The 21,331-nt window shown below is 40.4% G+C and overlaps 5 protein-coding genes across 15 annotated transcripts in view; 4 read left to right on the top strand and 1 right to left on the bottom strand.

Moving 5' to 3' along the window:
- Window positions 1-21,331, top strand: part of LOC127533983 (nuclear factor 7, brain-like) — a 187,299-nt gene that overhangs the window by 101,241 nt on the left and 64,727 nt on the right. Inside the window, exon 1 of one of the 3 annotated variants that reach the window (XR_007941886.1) lies at window positions 18,700-18,785. The exons of the other annotated variants lie outside the window; for them this stretch is intronic. The gene's annotated coding sequence lies outside the window, so the exon portion shown is untranslated. Of the gene's footprint in view, window positions 1-18,699; window positions 18,786-21,331 lie in introns of those variants that run through there. 3 annotated transcript variants of the gene reach the window in all.
- The window catches only part of LOC127533977 (nuclear factor 7, brain-like), a 192,361-nt gene that overhangs the window by 113,153 nt on the left and 57,877 nt on the right, over window positions 1-21,331 (top strand). The window lies entirely within an intron of this gene.
- Window positions 1-21,331, top strand: part of LOC127533978 (nuclear factor 7, brain-like) — a 104,386-nt gene that overhangs the window by 75,841 nt on the left and 7,214 nt on the right. The gene's annotated exons all lie outside the window — the stretch shown is intronic.
- Window positions 346-17,485, bottom strand: nicn1 (nicolin 1). The gene is made up of 7 exons (XM_022221393.2): window positions 17,345-17,485; window positions 15,967-16,114; window positions 14,054-14,233; window positions 8,420-8,533; window positions 6,247-6,315; window positions 4,724-4,828; window positions 346-3,689 (listed from the first exon to the last, which is right to left on the bottom strand). Exons 2-7 carry the CDS (start codon window positions 16,111-16,113, stop codon window positions 3,648-3,650), a joined length of 657 nt encoding a protein of 218 aa, XP_022077085.1. The 5' UTR covers window position 16,114; window positions 17,345-17,485; the 3' UTR covers window positions 346-3,647.
- Window positions 18,698-21,331, top strand: part of LOC127533979 (nuclear factor 7, brain-like) — a 54,545-nt gene continuing 51,911 nt past the window's right edge. The window contains exon 1 of the mRNA XM_051948123.1: window positions 18,698-18,785. The gene's annotated coding sequence lies outside the window, so the exon portion shown is untranslated. The remainder of the gene's footprint in view (window positions 18,786-21,331) is intronic.

Raw genomic sequence — 21,331 nt, 5'->3', positions numbered from 1 at the left:
TAACTGCTAGCGGTCAAGCTAGTTAACTAGCTACATAGCTGCTACTCCACTGTACAGTTTTTTTTGTGCTTTTAGTTTGCTAGCTGTAACATTAGCATTAATTTACTAACTCAGTTTGTAGCAAAAGTGATCCGACAAAAGACGCCTCATGACTAACTGAAAGTAACAACTAGCTGTCTAGCTACAATAAATGCTAACTACGTTTGTGCCATAAATTAGCATAAACTTACTAATTTGGGCCAAAACCCAAAGTGAACTTACTGAGAAAACTGCAACGTTATCAGACATAAAATCGATCACAAACTGATCAGAAACCTGTGAACAAAGATCAACATAATGAGAACCTAATGTGACAAGAAAAGTTTAGTTCAGGTGTGCATCTGCTAACGTGCATGTAGCGATCCAGACATTTTGACTGTCACATCAGCCGTTTGTATTTACAGACTGTGATCGACAGGAAGATATGTATTAGCCAGCAAAAATCAGACTCGCTGTCAGGTCCAATCTGAAACCCAACACCAGAGTCAGACGAGTAAATTAAACTGAGTTTATCAGGAAATAGTCTGAGTAGCATTTGAGATTCAGACTCTGCAATGTGTTTGAGGGATTCTGCAGGGTGATCCTCCTCCTAATGTTCTGTTGTAGCATTAATGTTTACAATATGAGGAAATAACAGGATGTTCTCTGCAAAGTTAAGCACAAAGAAGATAAAAAACCTCTTGTCCTCTTTATTTCAGTCGGCCTTGACGGAGGAACCTCCTGAGAATCCATCGTGTTGTTCTGCACTGTAAGTGAAACCAGAGCTGCTGTATTTTAAGAAGCACCACTGGGACTGTGTTTAGCAGCGGCCGCTAAACACACTCCATGTCCAACACTCTGTGGAAGCTGCTCAGTCATGCACAGAGAGCAGAGAATTAGTTTTTATTCATGTCTGGCCACAAGACGTGGACGAACAAGCAGCGAGTCTTCTGTTAGAGTCCTGCACAGTCAAGTACAAACAGACTGAAAATAGCAATAAAGCGCTGATTTATGCAGCGATGACTCATTTCTGAATAATACATATCATATTAGGGGCTGCTGCTGGAGAATATTTTCATTATTTTGTGCATAAAGTGACAATAAATAGTGGAAAAATGCCTGTTGTAGCGGGTCACGATCCACCGTGACGTCCAGAATCCAAAATATATTCAGTTAGTTTGTCGGTTGTGACAAAGAAAAGCATCAAATATGAGAAATCTGCAGCTGCAACACTGAGAAAGAGTGTTACCGAGTGAATTTGTGTCAGCTATAAAGTCATTTTCAGATTTTTAGGGAGTAAATGTACCCAAGATCTGAACTGAAAATGCAATTTTGATGTACTTTACTGCAGTATTTCCATGTTATTCTACTTCCTACTTCTACTATCCTTATTTTTAAGACAAATAAAATTCTTGACTATGTTTGTTTTAAAGATTTAGCTATTTAGCAGATGCAAAACAACCAAAATGATGCATAAACTTTGAAAAATGAGACATATTGAGACACAATCAGTGAAAAATGAGATGAAAAAAGCAAAAATGAGGCGAAAACAACCAAAATCTGACACAAAATGATGAAAATCAGAAGCAAAGCAACCAAAATGAGACAGAAAACATGAAAATATAGACAAAATTAGATGCAAATGATCAAAACTGAGATGTGAAGTTACCAAAATGAGGCACAACCAACTAAAAATGAGATGCAACACAGCAAAAAACAAGGCAAAACCAACCAAAACCTGACACAGACTGACCAAAATCAGATGCAAAACAACCAAAATGAGACATAAACCTTGAAAAATGAGACGTATTAAGAATCTGTCCTTAAAATACTATTTTGATGTACTTTACCGCAGTATTTCCATGGTATTCTACCTCTTATTTCGACTATGCTGTACTTTAAAGGCAAATATTATACTCAACTATGTATATTTTAAAGGTTTAGCTATTTAGCAGATGCAGATTATCACTAAATTAGCAAATTATGATGTAGATTGAGCTACACAGTAGGATATAAAGTCATAAAATCACATTCACCAGCAACATTAAACCAATATTTCACAAGTTTTATGCAATATTATAGCATTTATGACACTTTAGGTACTTGAATATTAATTTTTGTGTACTTCTACTTTAATAACCAAATTTTTTAAAACTGTTTTGCTGCAGGTTTTACTTCATTAAAGGTTCTAAATACTTCGTCCACCTTTGAATCCGCGTGTAAAGGTGGATTAATCTATAATATTACATCATAATTGATCAGTTTTTGCATTAATAATCTGAATCTGGGAGTCAAAATGCTCCTATAAAATGCATCAGGAGTGTTCCTAAGTGTTGTACTTTTCCATCTCTGCATCTCTAATGCTTTTATTTGCTCCCAACCCTAATCTTTTTTAAATCAGACCTTAACCCAGATATTAAATCTAGAATCTTCCCCAAAAAAGTGTTCTGAAGGTCTTCAAGCTAAATTTATCGTCACTGAACTGCAGTTAGCAGCAGGTTTTAAATGAAGCTTTGCTGCCACCAAGTGTTCGGCGTTACATGTGCATCTGCAGCATTTTTATCTTTATTTTTTACACTTTCAGAGTCTCACACATGCATTTCAGAGTAAAAGTGCAAAATAATGTCAACATCCAGACCATAGCGCTGTTCAGTCAAAGCTTCAGTGCAGTTTTTAAAAATGAAAATGATGCTAAAACCTAAAACAGTTAAATTATCAACCAACAAACAACCAAAATGAAACACAAAACAAAAAATGAGACAAAATGAGACACAATCAACTATAAAATGAGCTGAAAACAATCAAAAATGAGGTAAAAACAACCAGAATCTGATGCAAAATGACCAAAATCAGATGCAAAACAACCAAAATGGGACAAAAAAAGTTTTAAAAATGAGAGAAAATGAGATGAAATGATAAAAACGAGACATAAAACTACCAAAATGAAGCGCAACCAACTAAAAATAAGATGCAAAACAGCAAAAATGAGGCAAACCCAACCAAAACCTGACACAAAATGAACAAAATCAGACGCAAAACAGCTAAAATGAGGGATAAACTTTGAAAAAATGAGACAAAATGAGACAATCAATTAAAAATGAGTCGTGAACAATCAAAAATGAGGCTACAACAACCAAAATCTGATACAAAACAACTAAAATGAGACACAAAACACAAAATGGGACAAAATGAGATAAAATGATACAAAATGAGACGTAAAAGTACCAAACTGAGACACAGCCAACTAACAATCAGATGCAAACGATCAAAAATGAGGCTGCGACAACCAAAATCAGACACAAAATGACAAAAATCAGATACAAAACAACTAAAATGAGACACAAAACATGAAAAATGAACCACAATGAGACACAACCTACTGAAAATGAGACGCAAACCATCAAAATACAAGATACAAAACAACTAAAATGAGAATAAATAGGCAATATTAGACTTTAAATAGAATTAGAAGTGATCAGTCGTCCACATTCATCAGAGTTTCTTCTTTCAGCGGTTCCAAGGCAGAAATTATCACTAATATCATGCTGTTATTGGTTTTCATGGTCGTTCCTTTGGATTCTGAACCGTTTTCTTCCATAAAGTAAGTTTTTTGTTCACATTTGATCTTGTTACGTCAGAGAGAGCAAGTTGATGTCGTAGCATCCGTCCACCTGCAACAACAGAAACACAAGAAAGTCATTTTTTTCTCTCAATTAATTCCCAGTTGGACACAGATTTCTCCCCCTCATTTAGCATTTGTGCTGGACTGATACATCGCTGGTGCTTTCTTTATTCATAAGTGCCAAATTTTGCAACTTTAAACCGACAGAATAAAATATTTCTGGTTGGATCGAGGTGGAAAGAGGCTTTGCGGCAAAGTTTTCACAGAGGTGGAACATGAACCTCCAGGTTTGTTGGACGTGTTTTGGTAAAAACTGTTCATATCTGTTGTGTATTTAAATTGTGTCAAAACAGGGACAGGTTTGTTGCTCCTCGATAATAAAATTGTTAAAATGTGCAACAGCCAGTCGACTGACAGCTTGAATTAACTACCGTTCGTCTAAAAATGTTTTGGGGCGGCCATAGACGAAAAGTGTCCACATCAAATCAGCACATGTTTAGGAAAGTTTCTGTGGAACCATTTCTGCTTTGCCAAATGTGAAATCTTAGCTGATAAATCAAGAACTACATGAGATAAATTTGTGAAAAAAAAAATCATCTGTTGACTCACTTTCAGCAGGTTTTCTTCTCACATTGAAATTTGCGGCTGTTTAAATGCCATTATCCATAAACTAAAGATAAAAGTCTGACATTTCCACTTATTTTTCCAGTCTGTAATTTTGGACGAGTTGATCAAATAACAAACAAAAACTACACATTTAAAATAATTTCTAGACCATGACAAGTTGTGTTTAACATAAATACTAGATTATTCTTTTGTCATTTTGTCTCATTTTTGTAATTTTTTTCCTGGTTTTGTTGTTTTTTTGGTCTATTTTTTGTCATTTTTGTCTCGTTTGTGTCCATTTTTTTGTTGTTTTGTGACGCTTTGGTCCAATTTTTGTCTCGCTTTTGTTTTGTTATGTGTCGTTTGTCTCATTTTTGTGGTTTTGTCTCATTTTTGTCATACTTTGTCTTGTTTTTTGTCATTATCTTCGTAGACTAGATGTTTTAATTCATGAGGATGAGTGTGTTCCAGACTCACGTCAAACCGTCCGATGGAGGCGGTGGTCTGGTTGGTTTGCATCACCTCAGTCAGAGCCCACATCTGTTGAATGCTGGACGATACCGTCTGTGGATCTGGGAGGCCCTGAAAGACGCAAACACACGTCAAATACATATATTTACAATATTAAACATCTAATTTGTTCAGCTAACTGTTCCGCCATACTGTCTGAGAATCAGATTTCCCGTCATAATGCGTCTGTGATTCGAAAACTTCCACAATTTCACCTCCTAATGCCACTAAAAACAGCTCAGCTTTGTGTATTTTTGAGATATTCCAATATTTTTTTGATGAGAATTAATAATAAACGTTACAAAAATCCAATCAGGGAACTTGAAGACGAGGTTTTCAACGGACATAAATTCTTCACACCCCCCCCGGAAGACAGTTCTAGTTGGGAAATAATTCATCTCTCATTCATTTATTAGCCCAAAAGTAGTTAAAATTGAATATAGTGAGTGCAAAAAGCTTAAAAAGCCTTGGTATCCTCATCAGGCTGCTAAAACCTCAGATTCTCAGAAAAATAACGAGGATGTGACCTTGTGTGCTTAATGGGAGCTAAAGCTGCATTTCCACCCAAAATACTTTCAAACTTTTAGTCTTAGAAACAGTTTTCGAGGAACTCAAATGTTCCTTTAGACCGCTTGTTGTTTGTGTTTTCACCACAGGTAAATTAGTCCAGTAATGTAGGAAAAAAGCTGCTTTTATCACAACATTCTAGTCATATTCAACAGCGACAAAGCAGAATAAAAGGTAAAAAAGACAAGTGACAGCAGTGAAAATGGAGGAAATTCAAGTAGAGCTGCTGTTGTTGATGTCAATGCTGGCAGAAAGTCAATTAAAATCATCTGAAATGCTCGACTTCAAGGTAGTAAACAGATTGCAAATGCTAGCTGAGGTGACTGAGATTAACCGGTTGAAACTGAATTCTGTAAAAATACTCAGGATAAATCATTAAAGATGCCATCTTCACCCATAAAAGTTTCTAATTTCTAAGAAAGTAGTACACCCCCATTAATCCAAGGTCCTCCAGCAACCCAAGGTGCCAAAGGTCCCACAGAAGACCAAGGTGTCGAATCAGCCCAAGGTCTACCATCAACCCAAGTTTCCTCAGCAACCCAAGGTGTCCAAGGTCCACCAGCAAGCCAAGGGTGCCAAAGATCCCACAGAAGACCAAGGTCCACCAGCCACCCAAGGTCCCCCATCAACCCAAGGTCAACCAGCAAGCCAAAGGTGGCCAGTGTCCCACAGACGACCAAGGCCTCCCACAAACCCAGGGAACCCAAGTACCTCGGACACCCAACTACCGGCTCCAGCGACCTCAGATGGTGCACTGCCCATTCAAGAAGCTATGCTACCAGCCCAAGGTGCTACACCAGAAGCCCCATTAGACCAGTCACCAACCTTAGCAGATTGCAAAATAAAAATAATTTAAATGGTGGAAAAGCACTGAGTTCCTCCTGTAAAGGTTCCTGTGGAAATGCTAATGCTAAAATGTTTACCTCCAGATCAGGGTGATGGTCGACCAGAGTCAGGTCAGACAGCCAATCAGAAACCTCCTTCTCTGGGTCCTGGAAAGAGGAGAATCGATCTCATTTAATCTCTGCAGCTGAATCCAACGTCACATTTGAGTTAAGACCTTTCTGTTGTGCTAAACTGGTGGTAAAATCAAGAACAATCACTGTGGGTATACAGACAATATTTCTTCAATTTTATTCAACTCATTCTGATCAGAGATATTAAATCAATGCAATAAACGTGTGCTTACATGCTCCAATGCAGCTAAACAAATATAACTGTTCTAATAGCTGTGAAGCATCTAATCTGCTGGAAAAACAATTTTTTTCGAGCAAATTTAATTTATTCAATAGGAGGAAATTACCAGGATGGAGCCACACTGTGTCGTGGAAACTCTGCGTTTCTTTCTAATTAAGAGGCACATGAATCCCTTTCAGTCTTTAAACAAGAAGAGCTTTACAACACACTAAGAAAGTACGTTTAGTGCCTCATCTTACACCAATTAAGACCAGGATTTAATGCATCAACATCTTAAACAAACACCGTTGTTCTCACCAAATCCACTGATCAGAAGTGGAGCAAACCTGCACAGAATAAAGAATATATTTACTCCAACCAGAAAGAAATGACTGGATTAAAATGCATTTTTTTCTTTTCTTTTGAACCCTTTAAGAACCTCACAGAGACTCAACCAGTCAGTTCCAACTCTGGTGTTTATCGGAGACATTTTATTGTGGTTTGGCTCTAATTCAGATTACTAGTGGATTATAAACAAATGTAAACACACCTCAACATCCAACCACAGACATTCACGTTTTAACCTCAAAGACGCTGAAATCACATAAAAATCTGCTACTTCTTGCACTATACAATTATACAATAAGAGATAAATTCAATTCACCATCTCTGTCAACATCCTGTAATAGAAAATCAACAGTTTGCTCAATTATTCACAGGATGAGGATGGTACTTTTTAGAGAAATTTCACACTTAACTAAACACTTAAAACAACAAGTCATAGAGTGCACTATTCAGTAAAAAGTTAGTATTTTCATATTCTGTCTTGTTTGTGAAAGTGAAATTAGCTCCTTGTTTTTGTTCTCTAACTTCACTGCTCAGTGTTTGCAGTAAAACCAGCGACTGTTCAGCAGCAAACAGAAGCAGGCAGAGACTCGAGAGTAAAAGCAGTGAAGCATTCAGCCTCGTATTTCTGCCAGATGAAGCAGCTCCACTCCGGCTGGATTTCCACATCAACTTAAGAAGATGATGATGTGTGAATGTTGTTCACAGCCTAAACAGCTCCTTCAGCTTTACCTCGGCTCTTCCTGTTTATCATTCTGTCTCTTTGCAGCCAAAACATATAAACACAGCGCTGAGCTTTGAGGGTGAAATTCAGCCGATAATCTGAAAACTGTGCAGCGTTTCCACTCAGGTGGCAGCAAAACATCTCAACAGCATCTGAGGGAACTACAAAGTGAGATCAGTGGGTTAGAGATGTTGAGCGGAAAGTTTTTAGTGTCACGAAGGAAGCTCTGTTTTAACCTGCTAGATCTCCATGGTAACTGATGCTGTGGTGCTAGATCTCCATGGTAACTGATGCTGTGGTGCTAGATCTCCATGGTAACTGATGCTGTGGAGCGAGATCTCCATGGTAACTGATGCTGTGGAGCGAGATCTCCATGGTAACAAATGCTGTGGACCTAGATCTTCATGGTAACTGATGCTGTGGAGCTAGATCTCCATGGTAACTGATGCTGTGGAGCGAGATCTCCATGGTAACTGATGCTGTGGAGCGAGATCTCCATGGTAACTGATGCTGTGGTGCTAGATCTCCATGGTAACTGATGCTGCTGAGCTAGATCTCCATGGTAACTGATGCTGCTGAGCTAGATCTCCATGGTAACTAATGCTTAGTTTTGTTAAGTCGGCTTCGTAGTAAAACCCTCGGTTTACTCACTATAGGAAAACAACAGCTACATATCAGAAGCTCCTGAAGTTTTATATCAATGTTGTGAAAATAAAAAGCCCCACCAACTCCTTTCTCATTCACATTTAGACCTCAATACATCTCATTATTCTCCCCTTGAGGTTGTGATTAATGTGAGTTTTCATCTCTTACTGGCTGAAATATGAGCAGCAATAAAAGCAAACACTGACCGGCTCCATGTGAGGGAAGATCTTGACGTCCTCCAGGCTGAAGGTGAGCCAGGCGGAGGACGGCTGTCTCAGGATCAATCTGATGGACACGACGTGGTCCGCCTCCACCTGCATCTGGAGGGAACGGACGATCGGAAATGTGTAAACGTTGAACTAAAATCCACTCATCAGCGAGCAGGAGCCTCCTTATCTGCAATGCTGCTGGAGAAACGTCAGGATTTTGTAGCAATAAAAACAAAGCGTTTGATGGCTGTTGAGGAGAACATTCTTCTGTTGAACGTTCCCATAATGTTGCATGATAGCAAAGAAGGGCGTTCTCAATGAAACACGTTTTAGGAGCATTTTTGGGGAACTTGGAGGAGACAACAATAGAAATAAATCTAGCTGGGTTCATCTCTATGGAAACGACTTAAAATGGAGAGAACTCAAAAATGTCTTCTGGCAGAAGAAATAATAATTCTTTGATTTTTTTATGTCACAAAAATCGAAAATACTGTAATTCCCAACATTTTTCTAACTGTCCATGTGCAAATATTCAAAGAAAATAACAGCAGTTCTACAAACTGTAGATATTCTACTACTTAACTTCTGTGGAGACACTGTCTGCAGTTCAACCGAGAAGTTTCTGAATTTTTTGTCGTGTGAGTGTTGGTCACAGCTGAGCCACTGATGGCTTCATGGCTGCAGCAATTAGCACTAAATTTTTATTCTTACAGAATTTGGTGCAAGCTGTTTATTTTGGAGGATTTTTTAAAATAATAGACATGTAAAATAAAGTGATTTTGTGGAAAATATCACAGTTATAAGCAGAGATTGGTTAATTTTGCAGGAGAAACATACAAGACATGAAGTTCTACATATTTCTGTGAAACATGAATTTAATAGGCTCCCTGTGGCCATTGAAATATACACCTGTGTGTATAAACATATGGATAACGTGCAAAAAAAGCCATAAATTCTATGAATTTTTGCACACTATATGACGGTATAAACTGATTTCGAAGAAAAATCACAAATTTTAAGATAAGATTTGATTATTTTACGTTTAAGAACCATTGAAAAGGTGGAAATCTGGCATTTTATTTTTGTTTATTTCTCACAATTTACAGCTGCTAAACGGTGTCATTTTGGGGGAAAAGTGAAGGTGAAACAAATATGGCCACTCAGAAGGGAGGGAAACAGGAAGTAAAGATGATGCCCAAGGGCAGGAAACGTCAAAATAAAACAGGAAGTAAATAGCACGTAGACACAGAATCACCATTTAACAAAAAATCTAGAATCTAATCGTATCAAAACTGTTAACTTTTCCTAATATTTCTCTTAGTGTTCGTATATGTGACACAATAAGCTACACAAATGCAAGACAAGACATGTAAACACAAAAATAATGATCAATAACCAACAAAAACCTTAAAAATCTCACAGACTACATTCACAAACCTCCACAGTTCTCTTAAAAGTATATCAACATCAAACCTCTCATGACTAAAAACAACATTCATGATTAAGATTTAACATTTTTACAACGCGTCCTCCTCTTACTCGTTTAATCTCTTCCCAAAACGTTCTGAAAATGTGATTTACAAGCACTCTGACATCTGCACAGCTGCCAGCAATTAGCAATGAAGTGGATTTAGGAAATGGAAATTTTCTGTTTTTAATTTTTCGCAGCACTTCTTTTTAGTCCGACTCCACAGTGAACATCCCTTCAGGCTAAAGATGACAAACGATAAGCCGTTGCAGAGTGAATGAGCGTCAGCCTGGAAGTAAACAAACATTAAATCATCATTCAGCAGCTGGCTCTGTTTGCTCGGAGAACAAACGGGAAGAAAAAGTGAAACATAAGGAGGTTTGTGTTTGTCTCAGCAGATCAACATTACAGTGATTCTGTTGGTTTTACTCCCAGTGGGACAAATAGATTTAGTTGCTGGAAAAGAAATGTTCTGACTGAAGCACAGAACGATGCAGAAGTAAAGAACTTCACATCTCCATCTGCAGATTCTGTTGCTCTGTTAGCATGTTTGCTAACTACTTCTGGACGCTTCAGAGGAATAAAAAGCACCTGACTAGTCCCGTTAATCACGTTATTTATTAGAAACAACAGGAGACAAGATGCCCTCGAGTCAGATACGCAGAGCAACACAACCTAACAACAGAACAGCTGTAAACTAAAATAATTTCAGTTGCAAACAGAGACTCAGAACACTGTCCTACCGTCCACTTTATGTCTTTTAGCGGACAGAAAAGCTGCATGCTGGTATACAACGCGCACACTTTCTACTTTTTCTGAGTATAAATCTGAGGCTTTAGAATTCAAAATGTGCATACAAGAAGCTATAAATCACAAAAGTCTGACTAAACTCGCACTTTGTCAAATTGAGTGTGAGGTTAGCATCAGAAAGCCTTCCAAATACCGCCTGAAGCTGCTGCAAATGATCGTCCCATGAACTCGAATAAACCACAATATCATCCAAATACGCCTCGCACCCCGACAAGACCATGTTAACCAAACGCTGAAACATAGCAGGGGCATTACGCACGCTGAATGGCATCACCGTGTATTGCAAGAAAGCGTCAGGGGTCACAAATGCGGAAATCTCATTTGTCCGAGGAGTCAGCGGCACCGGCCAATATCCTTTTAACAAGTCGAGTTTCATCACATAATTGGCACTGCCAACACGATCAACACAGTCCTCAACTCGGGGCAAAGGATCGCAGTCTGGCTTTGTGATCCCATTCACCTTCTGAAAGTCTGTGCAGAACCGGTCAGACCGATCCGACTGAGCAGCTAAGAGACACGGTGAACTCCATGAACCAAAGCTGGGTACTATAATACCGTTCTCCAGCATATAATTTACCTGCTGCTGGAAACGGAGGAGCTTATCGGGATTTACTCTATACGCATGCTGCTTTATCGGTGGAGAATCCCCCACATCCATGTCATGTTGCAGCACGTGGGTCTGAGTCAACACATCTGAGAACAGAGAAATATGAGATTTTATGACACTGACCACATCCTCATGTTGTGACCGAGTCAAATGTAGTAAACACTCATCAAGCTTAGACAACATTTCAGAATTTTTCAACCGTCCTTGGACAGCAGCACTCGACAGATCAACAACATCTTCAATGTCAGACACAGCTAAAACCGCTGGTCACTCCATGGGATCAGCACTGGACAGCGCCCCGTCTACCTGAGCCTCATCAATGCTTTCAGCACTGGACAGCGCCCCAGCTAACTGAGCCTCATCAATGCTTTCAGCACTGGACAGCGCCCCAGCTAACTGAGCCTCATTAATGCTTTCAGCACTGGACGGCACCTCGTCTACCTGAGCCTCATCAATGCTTTCAGCACTGGACAGCGCCCCAGCTAACTGAGCCTCATCAATGCTTTCAGCACTGGACAGCGCCCAGGCTACCTGAGCCTCATCAATGCTTTCAGCACTGGACGGCACCTCGTCTACCTGAGCCTCATCAATGCTTTCAGCACTGGACAGCGCCCCCACGACCTGAGCCTCATCAGTGCTTTCAGCACTGGACAGCACCCCCACTACCTGAGCCTCATCAATGCTTTCAGCACTGGACAGCACCCCCGCTACCTGAGCCTCATCAATGCTTTCAGCACTGGACAGCGCCCAGGCTACCTGAGCCTCATCAATGCTTTCAGCACTGGACAGCGCCCCAGCTAACTGAGCCTCATCAATGCTTTCAGCACTGGACAGCGCCCCCACGACCTGAGCCTCATCAATGCTTTCAGCACTGGACAGCGCCCCCACGACCTGAGCCTCATCAGTGCTTTCAGCACTGGACAGCGCCCCCACGACCTGAGCCTCATCAGTGCTTTCAGCACTGGACAGCACCCCCACTACCTGAGCCTCATTAATGCTTTCAGCACTGGACAACACCCTGGGTACCTGAGCCTCATCAGTGCTTTCAGCACTGGACAGCGCCCCCACAACCTGAGCCTCATTAGTGCTTTCAGCACTGGACAGCACCCCCGTGTTCCAAGTAGATTATCGTGCGCAAATTTAAGGATTTCATGCCGGTACATTTTTTGGGACCACCATCTATCTCACAACACCACAGTCATCCTGCGTGGACATGTGTGGCGGAGTCCATTTTCGCATGAGCATGCCGTCTTTCAAAAAGTAACCAGAGGACATCTTTTCAATTTCGTCCCCTGGAACAACCGCATCAACACAGGAATTTAGCGACACGTCCTCTTTTTGCTCAACAATAAGCTGCTTTTGGACATGCAAACTTTTGTACTTCGGTCCTCAACAGGAGCGGAAACAACTGAAGCTGCAGGATTGACTACAGGTGGCAGAGGCAAAACAGGAGGAGGAATTACTGGCAGAGAGGCCAGACAGCTAGGATCGGCTATGAAAGTATCCCCCAATCCTAACTCACCCACCTCATCAAGTAAATCCTGCTTCTGCCTCTTTGACATCGCTCGAGTGACAGTGCAAACTGAGAACACCTCCGGGAATTTTCACCCCAAATCATCCGGGTGTTCAAGAAGAGGAACCGCAGTTACCTCGTTACTGAACAACACCTTACCCCCAGCCAAATCGTTGCCCAAAATGAAAAAAACACCCTCTACGGGAAATTTTGGACTAACCCCCACAACTACACGCCCCTTAACCAACTCAAGAGTCCAGATAAATAGCATGCAAGTGCACCCCCACAAACTGCACACCAAACCCTCCGACAACGGTAGCACCCCTTCCAGAATAACCGATTGCGACGCTGCACCCTTAGAATGGTGACAGGGATTTTTGGGTCCCCCTCTCCCAGGGAAACGAAACCCTTCATAATAAAAGGAGCGTAAATGTCAAGGTCGGGTTTAACTATAGACTGTTCTGAACAGGGCTGCTGACTGGGCAAACCTGGCAACAGGAGCACCACGCTCAGAGGACAAGCTGGACTTTTCAAGTTATCTCTGTGCGTGAGGGTGTACTCATCAGCCAGGGCTGCTGCATCTAACACTGTGGAGACTTTTTGTTCATTAATGTAAGCAGCGATTTTATCTGGTAAACAGTTCTTGAATTCCTCCAGCAATATTATATTGTGCAGATCATCAAAATTGTCAACCTGTTTAGATAGGCACCAGCGATCAAACAGGGCTTCTTTTTCACGCCCAAACTCAACAAAAGTCTGATTGTCAACCTTTTAGAATCGGCGAAACTTTTGGCGATATTCCTCGGGCACCAATTCATATGCCCTCAGCACAGCTGTTTTAACTGCTTCGTGGTCCAACCTCAACTCAAGTGACAGGGATGCGTAGGCTTCTTGAGCCTTGACGGTAAACACACACTGTAAGAGCAATGGCCAGACGTTTTTAGGCCACTTCAATGTGCTTGCGACACGCTCAAACAAAATGAAACATGCAGCTCTCTCTCTCTCTCTTTACATTTCTGTGTGGCGTCCTTCATGTGTTACAGCCTCCTACCCCTACTGAGCCGTGTGCTTCCTTATTTGGATGGGGGCCGTAACAGTCAGCATATGTAATCTTATCTCAGCTGCTAGTAGCTTGTGTTAAATTTTGTCTTCCTGGTTTGTGCCTCCTGAGAAGTTGGATTCAGACTGTTTTTTGGTGTTAACACTCCCGTTACTTATGGCCCTGCAGCCCACCTGAGTCCTGTGGATGGAGTAGTAATCCTGGGAGCCCCCCTCGGTGTGAGGGTTGTCCATCAGCGGCAGGTCTCTGAGGGCTGTGGACCACTTGGCTGGAGCCTCCTGACCTGGACTCCTCCTGAGCAGACGAACCGTCACGTAGGCGGTGTAGTAGTTCTTAAAGGTGATTTCCTCCACCTGAACCACAGAAAACACTGATGAAACAAAGTTCTTTAAAACACGACGACTCACTGGACCATGTCGCCGCCTGGAGGAATCCGCCTGCAGCCCGTCTGAGGTCTTAACCTGTTGTTTGAGCAACAGCGAGTTCTGCCGGATTAGCATTAAAAGCTAAACCAGGCGGCGTCAGAAGGCTCGCTGTGGATTATTCCTTTGTGCACAAACTGGCTCCGGGCGGACGCCTTTGAAGCTCGCAGCTTTGAGCTAATGAGGAGTCGCTCTGCATTAAAAGTGATTTTTAATTAGGACTAAATGCTGAGAAAGTAGGTCGGAGCCAGAAATGTTTGGAGAGTCTCCGCAGACAGAAACGCAGCTTTATATTCAAACTAATGTTCTAAGTGTGTGTGTCTGTTTGCTGCTTTATTAGACGCTGGGAGACACATGAGGTCTTCATTGACATCCAATAAATTCTCCTACAGCAGCACTTTTTGCAGCAGCACAAATAGAAATCTTTCATTATGATTCTTGATTAATCACTTAGTTATGTTGTTGATCTTTTTATTTAACTTTTTTTTTTTATTCTCATATTTCGCTCTTCAACCACATCTGGTGATTTGGTCAATTTTTTGTTTGTCTCCGACAGTTAGTCAGAGTTTGTTTGCAGATATAACGTGAATAAAAGAACTTTAATGATTGTGAAAAGTAAAAAAGGTGGAAAATTTGCAGATTGGCATCAAGATATACTCAAAATACCAAAAGTAGCCATAATGAATAATCTGGTTGCTTCACCAGATCTAATGAAGAAACAACTGACACTTTTGTCTGCTAATATTCTGGTTTTTGACATTTCTGTGCATTAGTTCCAATGAACAATGACAAAAAACAAAACAAAACTGAGACACAAAATCATCTAAACAAGACAATAAGCCACAAAAACTCACAACATAATATCAAAAAACCGGGAAATTAATGCACCTAAACATAAAAATAATCAAGATCTTCATGCACAAAGATGTCAAAAACCTGGATATCAATGTGCCACAATGTCCCTAACCTGGATAGTAACACACCAGTATGTCAAACACCATGAAATTAACAAACTTAAGTGTCTATACCCTGGATATTAAGACACTAGAGTGTCAATATCATGGATATTAATGCATCAAGACATCAAAAGCCTGGATATAAATACAAAAAAGTGTCCATACCCTGGATGTTAATGCATCAAAAGATCAAAAACTTGGATTTTACTGCCACAATCACAAAAATTAGACACAAAAAAATCACAACACAAAATCATCAAAGCAAGACAATAAATCACAAAAACGAGACGCAAAACCATCAAAACGAGACACAAAATGATCAAAAAAAGAGACAAGATCACAAAAAATCACAGATTTTTGACATATTTTGTGGGTTAGTATCCACATTTATTGACATCTTTGTGCATTATTATCTAGGTTTTTAATATTTAATGCCATAAAATTCTTGTTGTTGACCAGTGTTTCTTAAAGCACTCAAACCCCAAACATATTTAGTTTACTGTCATGCAAACAGGACAAAAGGAACCAGATAACAATCACATTTAAGAAGCTTTAATCAGAGTATTTAGACTTTACTTCTTAAAAAATACTCAAACCAATAAATGAATGAACCAAAAACAAAGTAACTGGTAAATTCTTGCAGCTCTATCGAGCAATAACTGCCTCTCAGACTAAATACAGACGTTGTCAGACGTTCCACTGACTTACATTGACCGGTTTTCCAAAGGGAAGGCTGACGTCGACCACACACACACCAGAGTGAGCTGTTTCTGTCTTAGAGTCTCCAATCTGCAGGTAAACTGGAGGTTTGATGGTGCAGTTCACAGGAACGACATCATCGCTGCTCCCACTCATCCTGTGGAAAATGAATAGAATAAAACTGTCTGTTATATTCTGGAAATGAAACAAATATTAGAGACAGGTATAAAAGATTAACAGTTAGAAAGTCAAGTTAAACTGCAGGCAGTTTCTACAGAGAGACTGGGAGTAAAATCAAATCTACTGGATGAATAAAAAAGTCAGCATGGCTCAGAAACAGTGAACAGAGGAGCAGGTTGTTGGAGATCCATTCAGCATGGAGAAACATCTTTCTATAGATGAACAGAGGAGAGAGGAAAAGTCTGGAAACACGGAAAAGGAAAATATCTTGTGTATGAGGAGACAAAATAACCACACAAACTGACAAAATGAGACACAAAAATCATCAAAACATGACACAAAATCCAAAAAACGAGATACAAACTCACAATAATGAGACACACTCACAAAAACGAGACACAAAATCACAAAAATGAGACAAAAATCATTCAAAAGAGGCACAAAAATCACAAAAACAAGACAAAATCACAAAAACGAGACAAATTCATCAAAATAAGACACAAATTCATTAAAACGAGACACAAAATGAAAAAACTGACACAAAAATCACGAGAAAAAAAAGACAAAATCATCAAAGCGATGGTCACAAAATCACAGACATATAACAAAACACAAAATCACTAAAATCACAAACATAAGACACCAACCACAAAACAAGACAAACTGTTACTCCACACGGTCCTGTCCAGTCACATTATATTATTTATACTTTATGTTTTTTCTACTTCATCTATCCTGTTTACATGTCTCTCTACTGTCTTGAAAACATGCAGTTTCATTCTAGTGTGCATTTAAATATGAAAAATAAGGACATATCTTGACATTAAATCTTTATGAGCTGATCTGAGGACTGATAATAACCAGCAGACATCCACTTTATGTTGTTTCTAGGATGAATTTTGTTACGATGCTCCTGTTAGCCGCAGCTGTTAGCCTCCCCTCTGTTAGCACCACAAACAGCAACCCCAGAACTTCTCCTCACGGCAGCACAGCGACTCCACTCACTGATTAAAACCTCAAATATTCACGTTTTAATCACCTAAAACCACATCTTTCAACATAAACAGAGTTAGCACAGCGTTACCATGGAGGCTAGCGGCGCAGAAACAGCCGTTAGCGCAGCAGCTAGCGCAGGATTCGGGTTTATCAGCGGCATTTGAAGTTTTGAAAAAGCCGTAAAGAGACACCGTGTGAGTTCAGAACTCACCTGTACTTATCGGAGAGGAGTCACAGTCGGTTAAAAGAGGAATAAAACAGACGTGAAGCGCTTGCAGCAGCAGATGTTAGGATGCTAAAGACGCTCGGTTTAGTTCCTGGTTGTAACCATGGAGACGGGGAGAGTCTTAAAGGGCCAGCAGCACCTGAAGCCCTTTTGGCCGACAGGTACACTGTAAAACATGAGAGCTCCATTAAGTTATGTGAACTTGTTTGTTTTCTTTAACTTATTTTAGTTCAGGGACCACATCCAGCCCAATTTGGTCTGAAGTGGGCCGGACCAGTAAAATCACAGCACAACAGAGAAACAAAATGACCAAAAAAATGACAAGAAATGAAACCAAGAATTTCAAATTTGGCAAGAAATTCCAAGAATTTTCTTGCCAAATTTGGGGTATTTTTTAAAAATAAACCTTTTAAGTGAGATTTAATGAATTATTGGAATTTTCTTCCTGAAGATTTTGCGAATTTTCAGAAAATTGGAGAATTTTTTTCAGACAAGGAAACAGTATTTTTTGGTGCCAATAAATGAGGACAACAGGAGGATTAATAAAAACATGCTCTCAAGACTGACTGGATGCCAAAAAGGCTAAACAGAACAAACCCAGGATATGACAGAAATACTTACATGCTATACAGAAATTCAGAGGCGACAGATGTCGACACGGAATCAAAGAAAGAACTAATATTTCTGAGTTAAACTACACAAATAGTGGAGAACAAACCAAGAAAATGCTACATATCTGCTATGCAAAAGGTGTGTGCAGAGATATATGCATACTAATAGTAAACAAATAGTTGTTCATAAAATGAGAGATTTTTGATGTGGATGTTATGTAAAGCTTTGATCCATTTTTTGTTGTTGTGTGTTGTTTAAGTTTATATATTTTTCTGAGACTGTAACCGTTAATTTCTGCTGTCTGATTTCAGCTGAGATCTGTAAAACAGTATTTTATTATTTTACATTGTGGTAAAACACAGCAGAGACTTTGTAGAGGTTGAAATGAAACAACTTTTAAGTTCAGTGTTAAATCCCACAAAGGTTAAATGTTTCTACATAACTCTGCTTCTATTACACACAGTACAAAAAATCATTAATGCTCACACCAAAACACTGACATTATAACACAAGGTAAATTCCTCTCTTGTCAAAATAGAAAACGAACAATTTTTTTCAGAAATCATCGCTTTCTATTGATGACAAACAATGAGGTCAAGAACAAAGGAAATCCACTCCGGGTTTTCAGAAATACCTCAATCCAGTTCAAGTAATCCACTTCTGGTTGTTCAGAAAACCAAAGAAGAAGCAGTCAAATGGAGGAAGTTCTTTTACATTGTTCTTTCACTCTGAGGGAAGACACACTGAGGACTCTGCTGTTTGGTTCAGAAACGGAGGATTGAATAAAGAGAGAAGAAGCAGCAACAGACAGACGGTAAGAGTTTGTTTTACTTCACAGATAGTTGGGACAGTTAGAGCAGGACTACTGCAGGGGCCTATTTCACGAAGCAGGTTTAGGGAAAACTCTGAGTTTGTTAACCCTGAAATGAGGGAAACTCAGAGTTTTCCGTTTCACGAAGCGAGGTAACTCTAACCAGTGAATGCGGGGTAACTGTAGCGTGTTTCACAAAGAGGGGTAACTTCAACTCTCGGTCAGTTACCGCAGTAACAGACTCTATGACTCTAACCTGGTCGCCAGCAGGTTTATCTAAGAAAACCTCGATTTTGTCTCCGTGTCCGCCCTCTTTCAGCCACACATGCTGTTTCATTTCCTCATTCATTCAGTCAACTGGCGAGTTTTGGCGTAGAACAGCTTTTATTAACGATCCGTGGATAAAGAAGCAGCATTACTGCACAGATAATTAAATATTCGTCTGTAGATTGTTATCAGTCCACGCAAAAATGTTCTGCATTTTCGGACAATTATCGGTTTGAGCGGTAGTGTATCATAATCGTTTTAAGTCCATAATCTACATAAACAACCTAATCCGTCCTTTCAGTTACATTACCAACCAGATCACCACCTACTGACCTCAACGTACGATTACAGCAGTTCAGTCAAAATCAAAAATTAGGGGTGCTGTCTGCTCAAATAATAAACTTTAAAGAACTGCGGTCAAGTGAGCCGCCCGCACTCTGGACGTTTCGCGGCTATTCCGCGTGATACGGTAATGTTATCACAGGCGCTGAGCAGCCAGGCTGAGAGACGTCCGCTGCAAATACATGCTGTTATTCAGATTTTGACTGTCCATATCTCCAAATCCTTAGGCGGTGACAAAGATCTGTCACTGTGGCCTTGTCAGGGGTCATCCCAGCTACCACCATGTAGAATATCACCAGCTTAAACTGTGTGACAATGGAAATGAGTGAAACTCCCCAAGCCAGTCAGTTCAGTTTCCAGGTCAAACCTCACTTCACATTCATGAAGGGTCGTTGTTGACTTGAAGTGGGCTGCTCACACCTGGCTGTTCCTCATGTGCAAATCAATGGTGTGCTAAATCAGCCCACCATTGTCCTTGGGAATTACAGGGGGTAAAGCCATACCAGTAGAACGCCCAGGATTTTTTTCAGCGCCACAAAAGTCCCGGAGAATGGTCGAAAAGACATTCCAAACTGACGACGTCCAAACTGAAGAATTAGCATCTCTTCATTTGTAAATGCAGCCATCCAGCACTCTCTCCCAGAGAGAGCCAAAAGGCTGGTGTTGCAAATGAGGCAACACAAGGTATGAAAAAGCCAACTCCACTCCTGGCCAAGTAAACAATGACACTTCATTGCATTAAAGCAAAGGAAAGATTTGGATTAGTGGTTATTTATCGGTACCAAGGGGCCTTCTGACATCACTGATCAATGTTAAAGTGCTGAGTGTCCTTCAGTTCCTGTTCCAGGTCTCAAATGTCCTTGGTCCTTATCCTCTCTGCTTTGAAAACAGTCTGATATATGGGCTAGTTAGTGGAATATAGAGAACTTTAAAACCGTCACTCAGCCAAAAAAGCAAAACATAAGAATGCATAAAAACAATTGAAATGCATAAAAACAACCACAGGATTCCAAACTCTCACTCACTGCAGGTTGCTGTGTGTGCATGAACCCTCCAGAGAATCTGGACAAACAACATTAAATCCAGCTGCTGACAGATGTGGGTCCACAGACTCTGTTCAAGCAGGAAAACCTTCTCAAGACGCTGAACTCTCAGAACTCTGTTGTTTATGTTGTTTATGATTGACGTGAAATCTGAATGTTTTGACCTCGACTCACTGGACTCTGTGTCTGCTGTGTTTTCAGATTCACTCACAGAACAAATGGCTTCCAGATCAGAGGAGGATTTCTGCTGTCCGGTCTGTCAGGAGGTCTTCAAAGATCCTGTTCTTCTGTCATGTAGCCACAGCTTCTGTAGAGACTGTCTGAAGACCTGGTGGAGACGGAATCCAACACGGGACTGTCCAGCTTGTAGGAAAAGATCGTCAAAAGAAGAGCCACCTTGTAACCTGGCTTTAAAGAATCTGTGTGAATCCTTCCAGCAGCAGAGATCTCAGAGATCTTCAGAGTCTTTCTGCAGTTTACACTCTGAGAAACTCAAACTCTTCTGTCTGGATCATCAGCAGCCAGTGTGTGTCGTCTGCAGTCATTCAGAAAAACACTTTAACCACAGATTCAGACCCATTGATGAAGCTGCACAAGAACACCGGGATGAACTTCAGGAAACTCTGAAGCCCTTAAAGGAGAAGCTGAAGGTTTCTGAACAAGTCAAAGTGAAGTTTGATCAAACAGCAAAACACATTAAGGTCCAGGCCCGACACACAGAGAGGCAGATTAAGGAGCAGTTTAAGAAGCTTCACCAGTTTCTGATAAAGGAAGAGGAGGCCAGGATGGCTGCACTGAGGGAGGAAGAGGAGCAGAAGACTGGGATGATGAAGGAGAAGATGGAGGCTCTGAGCAGAGAGATAGCAGATCTTTCAGACACAGTCAGAGCCACAGAGG

This window comes from Acanthochromis polyacanthus, chromosome 5, assembly GCF_021347895.1.
Source record: "Acanthochromis polyacanthus isolate Apoly-LR-REF ecotype Palm Island chromosome 5, KAUST_Apoly_ChrSc, whole genome shotgun sequence".
NCBI lineage: Eukaryota > Metazoa > Chordata > Actinopteri > Pomacentridae > Acanthochromis > Acanthochromis polyacanthus.
Note: the sequence above shows the minus strand (reverse complement) of the source record. Positions and strands in the feature narration are given on the sequence as shown.